At 40.2% G+C, this 16096-nt stretch overlaps 1 protein-coding gene across 1 annotated transcript in view; it reads right to left on the reverse strand.

Annotated features, from left to right (window-relative positions):
* Positions 1-15760: 15760 nt before the first annotated feature.
* LOC134542707 (runt-related transcription factor 1-like) overlaps positions 15761-16096 on the reverse strand; it is a 108872-nt gene continuing 108536 nt past the window's right edge. Inside the window, exon 4 of the mRNA XM_063387173.1 lies at positions 15761-15939. Within this exon, the coding sequence (XP_063243243.1) occupies positions 15761-15939 (179 nt within the window). The remainder of the gene's footprint in view (positions 15940-16096) is intronic.

The following is a 16096-nucleotide window of genomic DNA, read 5'->3' on the forward strand; positions in this document are numbered from 1 at the left end:
GGTGCTTCCAAATGTGCTGCCTTTTCGTTGCCGGTGCTTCCAAATGTGCTGCCGTTTCGTTGTCGGTGCTTCCAAATGTGCTGCCTTTTCGTTGTCGGTGCTTCCAAATGTGCTGCCTTTTCGTTGTCGGTGCTTCCAAATGTGCTGCCTTTTCGTTGTCGGTGCTTCCAAATGTGCTGCATTTTCGTTGTCGGTGCTTCCAAATGTGCTGCCGTTTCGTTGACGGTGCTTCCAAATATGCTGCCGTTTCGTTGTCGGTGCTTCCAAATGTGCTGCCGTTTCGTTGTCGGTGCTTCCAAATGTGCTGCCGTTTCGTTGTCGGTGCTTCCAAATGTGCTGCCGTTTCGTTGTCGGTGCTTCCAAATGTGCTGCCGTTTCGTTGTCGGTGCTTCCAAATGTGCTGCCTTTTCGTTGTCGGTGCTTCCAAATGTGCTGCCGTTTCGTTGTCGGTGCTTCCAAATGTGCTGCCTTTTCGTTGTCGGTGCTTCCAAATGTGCTGCCATTTCGTTGTCGGTGCTTCCAAATGTGCTTCCTTTTCGTTGTCGGTGCTTCCAAATGTGCTGCCTTTTCGTTGTCGGTGCTTCCGAATGTGCTGCCTTTTCGTTGTCGGTGCTTCCAAATGTGCTGCCGTTTCGTTTTCGGTGCTTCCAAATGTGCTGCCTTTTCGTTGTCGGTGCTTCCAAATGTGCTGTCTTTTCGTTGTCGGTGCTTCCAAATGTGCTGCCTTTTCGTTGATGGTCCTTCTATTTTAATGTTGTTTTGACTCTAGTATTATTGTAAATGGTTCTTGATTTGACTAGCGTTTTATTCCATACGGTGCATGTATATAAGCGAGTCCTAGACAACAGGACGCTCAGTTTGTTACTGACGTCGTCGGTGTAAGGATCACCTAGTTTGTTTCTTCTGGTGCATTAATCATGTAATTACCTGTTCTTGCGAACTCGATGGCATCTTTACCGACTTTAACGACGAACTCGATGGAGGTTGTACCATCGTCTACGGGAACCTTGACGACAGCTACGACGGAGAAGGAGCAGATTCCGTTGACAACGTCGATGTCAACACTAAGGGAGATTTCAACAGATGTGATACCACCAGCAGAAGATAGCTTAATGACTACTGAGCTGGATGTGCAGGAAACCACGACGATCGACGATACGACCTCGATGGAGACTTCAATGGATGCTGATTTGACAACTAGCGAACATCGGTGCTGTTATTGCGACAAGATTTTCTCAAACAGCAGCAATGCTCGGCGACACAAGAGGAGCGAATGTGTCAAGAACCTATATCGTAAAATGTTTGTTTGTGAGAAATGTCATAAGCAGTTTGCCAGAAAAGATAATATGAAAACGCACATGAAGGCATGCAAAGGCCCTGCTGTTCGGCAGAAAGTAAAGGTTTCGTCGCAACAACGATGCATCGATGTGCATAAGAGAATGCCTGGAAATGGTACTACTGTTGTAACGCCTGTATCTGGATCGGGTCTGAAAGGATCGTCTTCATCACCACGGTATCCTTGCAGCTACTGTGATACGTCGTTCGCATTTTCCCATGATGCACGAAGACATGAGCGGAGCAAATGCACGAAGAATCCATCTCGCATGAAGTTTCGATGTGATGAGTGTCATGAATGGTTTACTCGAATTGATAATTTGCGACGACATGCGAAAAACTGTAAAGGTGAAGTCCGTGTGCCTACTGCTGAACTACCTGCAGAAATTTCGACTCCTCGGTTTAGGTTGAAGGCTCGTGAGCGTACAAGCAAGAAAACCGATGTGCAGCAACCGATTGGTATGACGTCTGAACAGGAAAATAAACCTAAGACTGTGTTCGGAGCATTACAAGTGAACGATAATGGCTTCTACTTGGCGCAGTCTGCATTTCGTGGAACATTGAAGGACTATTATTATTTAAATACGTTAGGTGAGTCGAAAGACATTTGTAATTTTCTTGATGATATCAGAGAGGACATAATCAATCAGCTTACTGATGATGTAGCAACAAACGGACCTTTGAAATATAACTTGTGGTTGGACTGTATATATGGAAAGCCATATCCGTTCGATGACAAAGTGAAGAAGTGTGCATTCAAGACATCGGCTGCAGTAATTTACAGTTCTAACGATGTGAAGCAAACTGTTAAAAACGGTATCCAGAAACTCTGTCAAGAAGAGGTGGACTATGTCTGTAAAGGTTCTGGCTGGACTCTGTCTAGTATAAACCGATTGGAGCTAAGAATTAGTCATTTCACACCGCTGCGGAACTAAATGATTATAAGATTGCTGGCTTTCTCAAATGATCCTGTAGTAGAATAGAAATTATGTAATAAATATTATGTTTGTAAAAGAACTTGCAGTGTTTAATTCCTCGAACCTGTTACTATTATGTTAAATTGATGTTATATTTAATTTTTTTTGCATCATCCAAGATCGAACCGAGGACGGGAATCGATCGAATCAATATGTAAATTAATGAGTGATTTATTTAATGAATTTTGAAAGTTTTCCCGAATTTCTAGCTAAATAATTACGGATTTTCAAGATGGCGGCCAAATGACAAGATGGCGGGTGTCATAGTAATAAATTATAACTGCACTCTAGCGGATACGAATTAAACTAACATGTCATCGGCGCACTCTAGCCGACGATACAATGATGATGGCTTCCAGCAGACGAGGACAAGATGGCGGACATGACGTCATACTAGATGATGATAAAAAGTGGTGGGAGTCAGTCTGCCAGCACCCACCACGAGGGAAGGATCGGTCGTCATTTTTAATTTTTTTGCACTCGTCGGGTTCGAACCGAGGACTCCGAGCTCCGTGTCGAAAAAGTATGCTTTTTAAATATTTTTATTAAATTTTTATTATTTGAATTTTTTTAATAAATTTTAATTTTTTTTATTAAAATCGGATAATAAAAAAGTTAAAGATGGCGGCCGTAACGGAAATTGCAACAGTGACGTCATAATTCAAAATGGCGGATAACACAATGCCGGAATGTTCGAGAAAACGAAATGACGTCATCCAAGATGGTGGATCCAAGATGGCCGTCGGGGTCAAGGTCAAAGGTCAAGGTCACATCCTGATAGAGGCTTAACTGAGGCTTGAGTTAAGGATGCTTAAGCCTCTATCAGGACATTTCTAGCCGTTGGGATTTTTAAGGACTAAAACGGGAAATTTTCCCTCGAAACGGGAATTTTTCCCCCGAAAACGGGAAATTTTTTCTTAAAACGGGAATTTTTGAGTCATTTTGAGTCATTTTTGAGGAATTTTTGCCGCCGTGACGTCACAAATCCAAGATGGCGGACACCGGCACCGGCACCACGCGCCAGCGCCAGATCTAGTACCGGCTATTATATACTACTTACCCAATTTAATTAATTTGTATTTTATCAAATCAGTTATGATCAGTTAACATACCGAAGGAAAGAAAAAATTCCAAATTTTTGTATACAATTACCACCGCTCGAGCAGTGATAGTTGCGTAAACCGCCGCTAGAGTACTCGCGGCAATATTCAGGCATTTCGTGTCACTGTTAGTTGTGAGTATGATAGCTACTATGCAGCATAAGGTTTCCTGCGTTCTTGAGTTCGCAAGAAGTGAGTCGGCAGTTATAGTTCAGCGGGCGTTTCGTCTCAGATTCGGCATCAAACCACCAACTAGTAAAAACACAAGCCGTTGGTTTAATCAATTTTAACAAACCGGATGCCTCTTCAAAGTAAAAAGCCCGGACTGACCACGTGTGTCAGAGGATAACATCAGACGAATAGACGACAGTTTTGTCCGTAGTCCACGAAAGTCAACCAATAGAGCTAGCAGAGAACTGGATATTCCCCAACCAACTGTATGGAGAGTTTTGAGACCGCGTTTGCTGAACAACCCCCACCGCTTACAACTTGGACAGGCTCTCCTTGAAAATGACAAAGAAAAGCGTATTGGATTTTGTGTGGATATGCTAGAAATGATGGAGGATGGCACGTTTCCACCACCTTAATTTTTTAGCGATGAAGCTACGTTCCAATTTAGTGTAAAAGTGCACAGACACAATGATCTCATATGTGGTCTGCAAAATCCCCGTACAACATCGGCGAAGGTAAAAGTGTTTTTTGTCTTATCACGGACAAAAGTTTACGGACAGTTATTTTTTGCGAAAAGTGGAATAACGTACCTGGACATAATTAGAAAAATGGCTGTTCCCTTAGTGAAGATTCACAAGGCTTCATTTTACAACAGGATGGAGATTCTCCCCCTTGGCACAGTGATGTTAGAGGATTTTTCAATCAATTTCTTCCTCAGGGATGGATAGGTCGCAAGGGTAAATGAAGACCTGGCTCTTCACTTCTGGCCACCGAGAATCTCACGCCGTGTGCGTGGGGTTTTGTTGAGGAGGGTGTTTACGTCCCACCTCCACCAACAACTCTGGTGTCTGGTCGACCTGCGCAACCGTGTCTCTGCTGCGGTGAACTCAGTAACACAAGACAGGCTTCTCCGCGAGTGGGACGAGTCTGGCTCCCGCTTAGGTGTTCACCATGCGGCAAATGGGGGAAGCATTGAACATTCATAACCAGTTTTTAGAAACTTTGAAAGTTTCTCTTTTTACCAGTATTTAGGTTGTTCATGTCCAATTTGTACTTCATTAAATACAAATAAATTAAATTGAGCGTATCTTTTAGAATAACATTGTATAATCAATGACTAGGGGCATGCAGATTTCGCGTTAATATTTCGAGACTAGATGAATGTTAAAACACTGTAGCATCGTCTGTGTTACGTGATTGGGTGAGTTTCTCCCAGGCACATACCAATTGTAATAACACCAGTCACCGTGATTCAGTGCGGAAGCAAACGCGTCCTGAGTGGCTCGGTCAAATAAGGCAACGACTTCTCTCGCAGACGGGCGCCAATCACAAGGAAGAAACCACAGTTATGAGTGTACCTTTTTGCAGACTAATATGCAATCAGATATTTTCGCGAAAAATGCCTGCCCCTATCAATAACTTATTTATATATTTAAAACGTATGTGCTGTACGTCTAGGTGTAAGAAATCCCGTACAATTCCTTAATTTACCCTGTCAACGACGGATATGACCAATAGTCTTGTAAATTTAAAGAAGTTGGAATAGTGTTAATCTGAAACAATAGAAAAATAAGCATTAATAGAACACTAGGTATTCTTAAATAATAACACCTATTAGTAACTAAGAAGCCACTGTGGTTCAGTGGTCAAAACACTTTCATGTAATAAGACGAAACCAATTGATTTCCAGGTGGAGACACACAAATCATTTAAAAGTATAAACTCTCATGTACGTGGACGTAAGAAGTGTGCGTTTTGTCGGGGTACTCAGTTTCCGTTTTATGTTTTACACCTTTCTAATCCCACATCACACTCTATGTATCATGTTTCAAGTAGATTCTACAATTGGCTAGGAAATACGCGGAGATTAACATTTTTCATCCGTAAAAAACATCCATGATGTACACTTGTGCAGCTTATTATACAGACCTGGTGAGTTACCATCCATGAATGTAATCGTAACCCAGACCACAGGGTTAAAATAAAGTGGTTGGTAAATAAAGGAGTGCAGCTAAAAGAATTGAGGCCATCTGTATGCGCACAGTACATGGCGTTTGGCATTTCTGATCCGAGTATCCACCGATATTTCTGGCCTGTCAGGCACGCCTCCAACGGTACCCTTCATCTAATGAAAGACATTCATTTATAAAAAAACCTAATACTTGTTTTATTTTATTCATTATGTTTAGTATTTTCTTTATTAATTTTATGACGAAATTCCGAACTCCAATTGTAAATTTATTTGCGACATAATTTCGTTCTCTGGATATGATATATTTCACAATAATCATAATAACAAACATTAATAATTATTTTTCACCTGTAGCTCTTGAGAAAAACTAGTTGCAGTTTTTGATATTAATTTATGTCCTTTGTAAATGTTATTTTTATTAAAAAAAAAGATCTTAGGTAAAATTTGTTTGTGTGAATGAAAAAAAAAGTGTGTGTGTATAACCTGTTATTTTTTTCTATGGTTTCATGTGTCAGCCAGCGCCTGGGGCTTCAATTTAATGAGTTAAATCCTTCACATCTCTCCTCGGGCTGATGGTTTCTTGGCTAACCCGATGGCCGAATCAGGATCGGCCGAGCGAGGGAATCTCCTCGCCTGAGACATTCATCACGCCACGACGTCTTCCAGGCTCGACGCATACTCTCCCAGGGGCGCTTCTGCGACGTCCTGTCCCCTCGCGTCGCTCACCCCCGCCGCCACCCCCGCCCAGGGACTTTAAAGGAAAGGAGCGTTAAAGAAGGGGAGAGGGAGGGGAGAGCTACGCCAATTTGTAGCAGGAAGGCGCTCGTTAGTTCCTGTCGCCGACACATGCGGCGCCACTGCGGGGGCTGATTAGAAAACCTCTCTCCCCTGGAGGGCAGCGCCTCTGGCGGCGAGCGGGCGAAGCCCGAGGCGACAGCCGAAACACGCCCGGCACAGCCCACCGGACTCTTAAAGAATTCTGCAGTTCGTGAAAACAACTAGGAAAAAAAAATTGGTTGTCTGTAAAGTCAGTTTACGGACGATAGTTTAAAGTGACAACGTCAGAACAAAACATTGATGACATGATTGCATACTTTTATGAATAAAATTGAAATCATTTTTATTGAATTATCACTATTTTGTATGGATACAAAGAAGGAGTGAAATGAAATCTACAATTTAATTGATAAATTTACTTTTATTTGCACTCATTAATTCAAATATGTTTATTACTTTAACGAACAGATTATTTTAACTAAGTATAACTTTTATACATGTTTGCTATTTAACTTCTTCCAATCTGTGTTATTCTGTTAAGGATAGGACGATGATAGGAAAAGTAGGAAACGAATGGGAGTGTTTCAAGTTTAATGCGCCTCGAAAAAGTCAAATCGATGTTTGTTCCAAAAGTGGAAGAGAGATAGATGCGGCGCAAGCGTACAATGAGCGTAGCGGGACAATGTGCGTAACGGGATACTTTTTCGTGTGTGCAGCCGGCGTTCATCGATTTATTAGATGTTTTTACGTAAAAAATGTGAACGAGTTTTTCAGTGCCCGCCAGTGACGCTTGTCATCTACTCTCGGCAACGAGCAAATACACGTGTTCCCATTTGCATAATACAGCTATAATACGAAACTCACATACACAAAACATAGCGTAGACTCCTTTTAGAATAATGCCGAGCGTGATAAATATACACGAATTGTGTTTACAAATTCATTTCTGGACACGAACCACACGTAGTTTCCGCACCCACCGCTAGAGTTCGCTGCCAGGAGAGCTGCGTCTACTATAGAATCTTTGATTAGCGAACCAAATTTTTGAACTATATTATGAAACGGCTGCGATAAAAGCGAAAGTCTTGAAAAAAACACTAAATCCCGGCTTTGGAGCTGATTTTAGACAAGGAATTTTGTTAAAATACTACCCATATTGTTGAAAAAACATCAATCAGTAAAATCTATAAATTTTTCCTTTGTCTTTGAGTAAATTGTCTTGCGTCTCCTCGACCTCTCGAATAGTTGTCAGAACCATGCCGTGATTGGAAATGGCGTATTTATATCCCGGTTCTAGGAACCCATGCTGAATAGTAGATTCTCCGAATTTCGACATGTAAACGATCCATTCATCTCCTTCTCGGGTTTTGCCCTAACGGAATTAGTTACCGAGGGAGTTATATGAGCGGGCCTGTTGAACTTACAGAGTTGCCAGCATGTCCGCCTCTGTTATACTAACTCCAGTTAGTTTGAACAAGTTTCCTGTCGTAGACCCACAACATTCGTACACAAATACCAGCAAAACACATTATGTGCTTGAAATTCTGAAGTCAATTGTAGGGAAAATATGCCACAGTCGGTTGTACATATACGCTGCCACAACAAGCCTGCCTCAAACAGATCACCACTCATTTTTTCTCGTCACGCATTCACGCACGTAAGCCTTCGGTACTGCATTCGTATTTTCTGCTCGCTACTTCCCACTCGCCTGGCGAGTAATATTTGACACGTCAACGGCGAGTATTTTTCTACCCCTGGTGCTACTGGCCACCACTCACAGGGCCCAAAACTGCAGAACGACTTTTTACCGCAAAACTCGCCCAACGAGTACCCAACTCGCAGCACGAGTTGACACTTCAAGTCGCTGACGATTACCTTCTTTACTCTGTCGCTGTCTACAGCATAACACTCCGGGATACCTAGTCGACGACTGGGCTAAGTCCGATTCCAGAGTTAAAGTTAAAGTTCCTCTCACCGCTCACAGAGACTAAGTCCAATTCAAACGGTCGGTGCTCTGTCGGGCATAATGGCGTTCTTCGAGTGGTCTGGCATGGCGGCGGCAGGTTCTTTGAGTCGTGCTTCTCGTACTCCTTCACTCCCCCTCTCTGCTTGCTGCGGCCAGGTCAGGTCTGTGTATACTCCTCTGGTGCGTCTCCCCTTCGTTCCCGAGCGAACCAGAAGGTGCGAGTTTCTTCTACTTCCGCGGGGAAGATATGACGAGCGGTCGAGTAACGTGGTCAGTAGAGACCGGAAAAATTCCCGAGTTCATTTCGCGATAGGCTAAAATACAAATAGTTATACCTCAGTGCTGTCTCTGCTATTGGCTCTCAACTCACCTGGATGACGCTGGGCCAATGAGAAACACCCAACCAAAGCTTTATCGAATCACAGGCTGCTACTCTGGGACGTCTCACAAGACAGCAGCCAATGAGTGGGTAACATTTGACAGAGTGTACGTAGAACTATGGAGTTCATCCTGCAGGTGATTGAACCCGCGTATTTTTCCGGTCCCTAGTGATCAGTCACGTAGTCACCCCCACCACTCAACTGCCCCAACCGAGGCGCGCGAAACATGGTGAAAAGCCTTTCTGGGTGGACAGGCCACCCGAAACACGCAGATGTTTGACGGCAGTAAGACCATCCAGGGGCAAACAACGTCCAGTTCCAGAGAAAAAAATAACTTCCGTGTGGGCAGAGAATAGCAACCACAACACATAGATCCCGTTGGAAAGGTAATAGTTTTCCTCGATAGTTAATTTTTTACAATAGTTTATATCACAAAACACTTATAATTTTATCCGTTTAGTATTTTATCCCTCACGATATTTCACCCAGGCAAACAGTTGAAAATACTCTCCTGATAGTGCTCTTTTGCAGTATTGTTTTAATATTTTGCTTCGTGTTTCATGCATTTATTTTATTCCAGTAATTCAATAAAATATAAAATAGATGCTATATTTTACTTTGTTAGAAGTGTAGTCAACACGCTTTAGTGAACTTAATATACAAGTTAAATAAATGTATAAATTTCTTCCATTATCATGAAACTCCTGTAGCTTAGTTCAACCAGAGCGGCGCTAGAGAAATAATTTGTAACTATTTATTTCATCCTCTCTCTCCACAGTTCGAATGGTTTTTATACAATTTCTGCTACAACGTGGCGTAGAATTAAGCAGAAATAGTGTTTTACATATATTTTCTAAATTATTTTTATCACGCGTAAAAAAACAGGTTCTATCGTGATTGTAATACGCATGACACACACAATTATAAGGAATTTTCTTGTATATCAGGCTTTATACATCGTGCTAAGAAAATATCATTTCTTTTCTAAATATCTACGAACAAACTACAGCGGTGTTTTTGCTGTGGCTCTTCCCAAACGAAACTATTCTCCGTGTCAAATTTTGACGGTTTGTTAGAAGCAGTATCCAACTGTCAGTCGCAAAGCAACACAGGGTGTTCATTCACGAACACTTAACAACCACACGAAGTTGTTTGTAAAAAAAAACTGTTGAAAGACCAACAGCGACACGAGGATTATTAGATCTGTGTCCATTTTGGACGTGTTTCACGAACACAGACCGTGCCGCGCGGTGGTGAATATGACGGCGTATCCGCGGCCGAGGGCGGGGGAGTTGGTGAAGAAGGGCTGGTGGTGATGGGTAGGGGGGGAGGGGTTGAAGTTTCGTCAGGGGTGGGCCGGGTTCAGCGGGAGAGGTGTTGGTAATTGTGTTAGGGCGCCCTCGTCTGCAGGGGGGCCTTTGACACCAGGGACCCGGCTGTAAGGGTGGCGCTGGAAGGGAGTCACAAGGAGGTGTCACGGAAGCTCCCCAAGACTGGAAGCGACCCTATCACCCCCCCCCCTCCTCCTTCCGACCAACCCGCAGCCAGGCCTCGTCGGAGATGATGTTGGCGCCTCGGCAGCCAGACACTTGTCGCCACATTCTCGATGTCTCCTCCCGCATAGGGTCCCGAAACGCTTCCTTTTGCCCAAATAGTCAGGTATCTCCCGGGTCACGGTTACCACACTTCCGCCCTCACCTTGACGCGTCTCTTTTTGAAGCTTCTTTGAGGGCCTATGTCCCATTTCAGGCCATTATTCAATATTTACGTTCCACACACTTAAACCTGTTGCCTTATTTAATGGTTGAACTTTGCCTAGTTGGCTCGTTGGGTTGCATTTTTAATGTTTATGTGCAGTGCAGATTAGAAGAATAAAACGGACTATAAAGCTGTATTATCTAAGTTTAAGGTCAATTTCACTGGCTTCTATGAGACGTGGTTTGATTCCTTTCCAAAAAATTTATGGAATTTTACCTAGTCTTTAAAACCCTTAGAAATTTTAAGAATTTGAAAGCCTGAATAAAATTAAATGTTTTTTTTCTCAACGGAATTTAAAGTCGTTTTACTCAGTAGCCGCATTGCTTATTAACAAAAATGATTTCAGTTATTTATTCCGATTGGTTCTTCTTACGCATACAGCAGAAAATTTTAAAAATCAACTTTGCCATATAATTATGGCAAAAGTGGGCACTGTAGTGTTCAAGAAGGAGTTTGTGTAAGAGTGATTTACTGTCATGGATGAATCAGCTACATTACAAGTGTCTGTTGATTAAAAAAAATTTACTTAGGTTGTTTCTCACTACGTTTTTATTTATTTACAGCTCAGATGTTTTGTTTCGCTTTTATCCAATTTTTAATTTTAAATGCAATTTCCTGCATAATACTCACTCTCCGACTGTTTATAATTTGGCTGCTTATTATTTTTGCTAATATGAGAAACAATTATGCAACACATTGAACTATAAAAAATATTAAATTTTTAGGCCTTTCGTGATTTTTTAGTACCCGCTTTGTGTGCACTACTCACCTGGTACTCGTGACCCTATTCGTGGTACATAAGCATCCCGGCATTGATTCATACCACACTTGTGCCCGTGCTGTGCTACGACTGACATTACAAATGTGAATGGTTGTAGGCATATCTGTATTAATGGATGATAAATTAATAATTCTGTGTTAATGGTGGTACAGACATAGCATCACTTAAAAACATACAATCGCTTTGCCCACATTAAAATTTCTTTAATATACCTCCAGAGGTGTGGGAACGAAACTTATAAGTAAAAGCGAAGGAAACGTTTAGCTGGAAAATAATTAATTTTTCTATATTTTATTTCAATAGATATGTGATATTTATTTTGTCGTGAGTGAGAAAATAATTACAAATAAATAAGGATACTTTATTTTTACCATGCGTTAGACTTTAATTTAGTTTTTAAAAAAAATTGTCTCCTCTTAGCGTTTGATTAAGATGACATAATTGTTTTAAATTCAATGTGTGAAGTTAAGTATCTTCTTAAAAGATTTTTTTATATTTTTAGTAGATGTTTTATATGTATTGTGAATTTAATACAGAGTTTGCGACATAATAAGATTCTTCAAAATAAACGTAGTTAGCTACTTTCCTGAATAGTTGCGACCAGAAATACAATAATCTAAGAATTTTTAAATAACACTGCATAAATTTATATGCAACTCACTTCAAGACCTTTTAAACGTGTACATTCGACTCATAATTTGTTGGATAACTATTATATTATTAATTTCAAACTGACATGGCATTGTGACGTCACGAATGTCATCCCAGTGGCGTTGCCCGTGCTCACGTGACCCAGTAATGAGTATAACTACTTATCATTATATCTTGAAGTTAATTTACTTAGAAGTGAACTAACCTAATTTAGTTTTTCCTTATTGGTTATATTCGTACATATATTATAATTTAATTTGGTATATATTTTATTTGTAAACGTTTTTTTTATTTTACTGTTATAAAGTGTAACAAAAAAGGGGTCAAATCTATTTTTTTTTCTAAATGTTAAAAAAAAAAATAACGATCTAATAATATGAGATCACTTTCTCATTCGTAACAATATTTCCTTGATATATGTTGTTGTGGCCAAAACCAAATGTAATGAAATGGTCGTTAACAATTTTAAGTTTTTTTTTTCCTTTCGGAATTCTGAAAATGTCACATAACTTAAAACTACTGATAACTTGGCCCTCAAAATATTAAAAATGTTAATGTGGTGATTAAAACGTTAATTGACTATTAAATTTGTTTATGATGAAAATTCACTAAATATGTCTTTATAATTAAGCTATGAATATATTTGGCGGTTGCATGAAAAAATTTAATCCCAATAAAAATATTTTAATTCAAAAACATATAAAATAGAATTTTAAAAAAATACTTTGTTGGCTTTAAAAGGAAAAAGCAGCGAACCGCCTTAAAAAAAACAAAATTTATAAGCACTTATAAACAATATGGCAAAATACTTGTGTTTGGATGAACCTAATGTGGGAAAGATATATTATTTGCCGTTATTTCTTTACGCAAATCGCTTATATACTATTTACATAGATTTTTAATGTTGTGCACTGATACAAAAAAAATCTATGAACGATGTGTGGGTTTTAATAAAATTAAAATTCATTGAGATAAAATGATCTTATAGCCACTAAAATTGTATAAACTTATTATTTAAGGCATATTATTGAATTAGTTATTGTATTTTTTGTAATTCTAGTTGAACACGTTTTAAGAAGTTCACAGTTTTTGTTCCTACCTAAAGCCAGCAACATTTCTCTTTTGAAATAAATGCTATTTCTTTGCTGTTTTTACATTCAATGTTTTGACCTTATTTTCTTTATGATAAGTTATATTATTTTACCGCAATACGTATTATAAACACTCAATACACAAGTAATTTTTGAAGGAAAAATTATAGCTTCTAATTTATCTAATTTTTTGCAACTGCGTTTAAGATGATATAAAATTAAGGTACATACTTATAAGTTGCAGTAGGAATGACTTAAAGTTATGTTGTAACCACTTTGGTATAAAACGTGATCAAAAACAGGTCCTAAAGAAACCAAATCAGAGATCAACATCAAACGATAAAATAAATATTGTAAATTACCTAACGTGATGCAAGTCAAATGAGATTTATTTATTTATAGTAAAGTTAATCAAAGAAAAATAATTTTTTTCTAGCAGAAATTAAAGTTCCTCTGTTATTCTAAACAGGTACATTCAAGCGCCCGTGCAAGAGATTGCGAAACTAGTTTAAAACATTTTGCTTATGATGACACGGAAAAAAGATACCTATGCTGCAAATTAAATTCTTATTTACGGAAGGACTTACGACGTTCTACGACGGCAGAAGCTAAAAAATGTGGTGCTTAAGATTTTTTACAGTTTAACATCCAAATGAATGGTTGCTTGAATTTTCAAAACTGTTGAAACAATGCTAACTTACCATTGATTTTTTTTTTCATTTCATTTAAGAATGGTTTATAGCGTAATTTGGCTTCCCTACAAAAGTTTATGTTTAATTTTTTTTCTAGTTTCAACTAAGGTCTGTTTAGATACTGATTTGTCTACTTTATTTAGTAGTTATTTGCGAATTAGAAGTAGTACAAAAATTCTGTACAAACTTATATTCATTTGGATCAACAGATGGTATGAACAACTATCTTAAGACCTCGATTTTTTTAAAATAAATATTTCTCAAGTATCTCTATCATAAGTGTGTTCAGATTCATACTGATTTTATTTTCCATGTAAAAATGGTCTTACAAAAACACAAATAGAATTTTTTTTAAATAATTTCTTTTAGGTTTTTATAATGCAATTAAGCATATTTTCAGTTCATATTAAATACATATTATGCAAAAGGAAGAAACTTTCACATTTATTTACCTCTACGTGAAATTAAATACGAATGAATGTTGCAACGTTGTTCATTACTGAAAATAACACATAGTTCACTAAATGTGCTGGTTAGTTTCGTTGCGAGTAGAAACGTAGTAAGTAGTATATGTTTTGATGTAGCACTTTCTAGAAGACGTTATTTTGTAGAATTGTTTATATTTATTTGCTGCAAAATTAAAGGGTGTAAACCTGGGCCGTGTTTACATTAAATTACACGAATTTACAAAAAAAAAAACATTCTGTTCGTCTGTCCCGTCATCGTTGAGTTGTCCAGAACATTTGTCTATTTTCATCGCTGGGTTCGCCTGTGTGTTGTAGTGCTGTCATTCTCTGTATTAGGCCTATATCATCATTGGGTGTGTCGTTCGTCAACAAAACGTTCAAAATGAACTAACCTTTGAGCGTACGAAAAAACACGATTCGTTTGCTATATAAATAATCGGTTGTTTACGAGTCAATTACTTGAACTTGAAAACTGGACGCGATACGGCAGAATGTAAAACGCAGATATAACGAAAGAAGTGAACCAGTCAGTCTGATTCGTTAGTGAAGTCAGGAATCAGAGTAGTCAGTAGTCACAGTGTGCGCGGGATCACGAGAGCGATCGTAAACTGAAATGAAAGGTGCAACAATTATCCCGTTACATTGATTATCCACGTGTCGTCTAGGTTCTGTGAGAGCTTTGAAATGTGTTCACACGCATTTTTTTTTGTAACAGCTAGACACCTGGAATTTCAGCTATCCGAGCCAAACAGATTGCGATAACCAGCCAGATGACATGAACAGCTGCCCAGACGTAAAGAATACTCGAATCGGTAAACGAGTGATGACTCTTGAGATGTGCCAGATCCCGTTGTCGTTAGTCAGAACTAAAATAAATAAATAAATAAATAAAGGAAAAAACCATTTGAACGTGTTCATTCAAGGAACGGATTCGTCCATTTAACTATAATTTTTTCTATGTGTTTTGTGTAATCATCAATCTTGGCCATTGTTGTGGTTTCTCTATGGCATACGGTGAAAACCAGAAATGATGTGTGTCCATACAAATCTACAGTGAATTACTTGAATGTTTTTAAAAGGTAGATTGGGGTCGTTACCACAACGCCGAAATACCACAACGCCGAACGTACAATAACGCCGAATACCATAACGCCGAATGCCAAATTGACCGCAACGCCGACAGCTAGAAAACTGCTGTGTACCACAACGCCGAAATACAGTAACGCCAAAAAAATGTTGCTGCGGAAGGGGGGGGGGGGGGGGGCGCCTCAGGAGCAAAATGAAAAACAACTGAAGGAATTTGTGTACCAAACCTAACCTAGGCTAGCCTAACCTAGCCTAACCTAACCTAACCTTTGTGGCAGTCCTGCAATGACATTTTTCGGCGTTAATGTATTCCGGCGTTGTGGTACACAGCAGTTTTCTAACTGTCGGCGTTGTAGTCAATTTGGCATTTGGCATTCGGCGTTATGGTTTTCGGCGTTATTTTACGTTCGGCGTTGTGGTGCGTCCCCGGCAGATTGAACAGCTAGTGAGGTGGGTGTGGCGAGACCAAACAGGCGCGCAGTACGGGCGGCCGGAGTCACTAGCTGCTCGCAGCCCCGGAGAGCCGCGCTACAAAGCTGTTTACCCGCACTAAAGGTTAAGCCCCGCGGAAGCCCGTGGAACCGGCGGGGCTGGCCGCCGTAATCCCGGGCGCCTCCTCCGTAGCTGCGCGGCGACCGAGTCCGCTGTCTTCGCTAACTCTCCGGCCCGCCGAGCTGCTAATCCCTGCTCCCAGGGGCGCCGGCGTCTTAGGGCGGGGCGCTTCCCTCGCCAGCGCTGCGTGCGGCGGGCGGGCGAAGCACTCCGCTCGCAGTCGCGCGGTGACTCATCACAGATCACGAGTGGGGCGCTCGATGGTGCGAACAACCACGAGTAAAATACAGGCCCAGGCAGCAAGTCAAGTTTTCAGTCGCCATGCTTGTTATGCTCCCCC

Source organism: Bacillus rossius (assembly GCF_032445375.1).
Source record: "Bacillus rossius redtenbacheri isolate Brsri chromosome 9 unlocalized genomic scaffold, Brsri_v3 Brsri_v3_scf9_1, whole genome shotgun sequence".
Classification (NCBI taxonomy): domain Eukaryota; kingdom Metazoa; phylum Arthropoda; class Insecta; order Phasmatodea; family Bacillidae; genus Bacillus; species Bacillus rossius.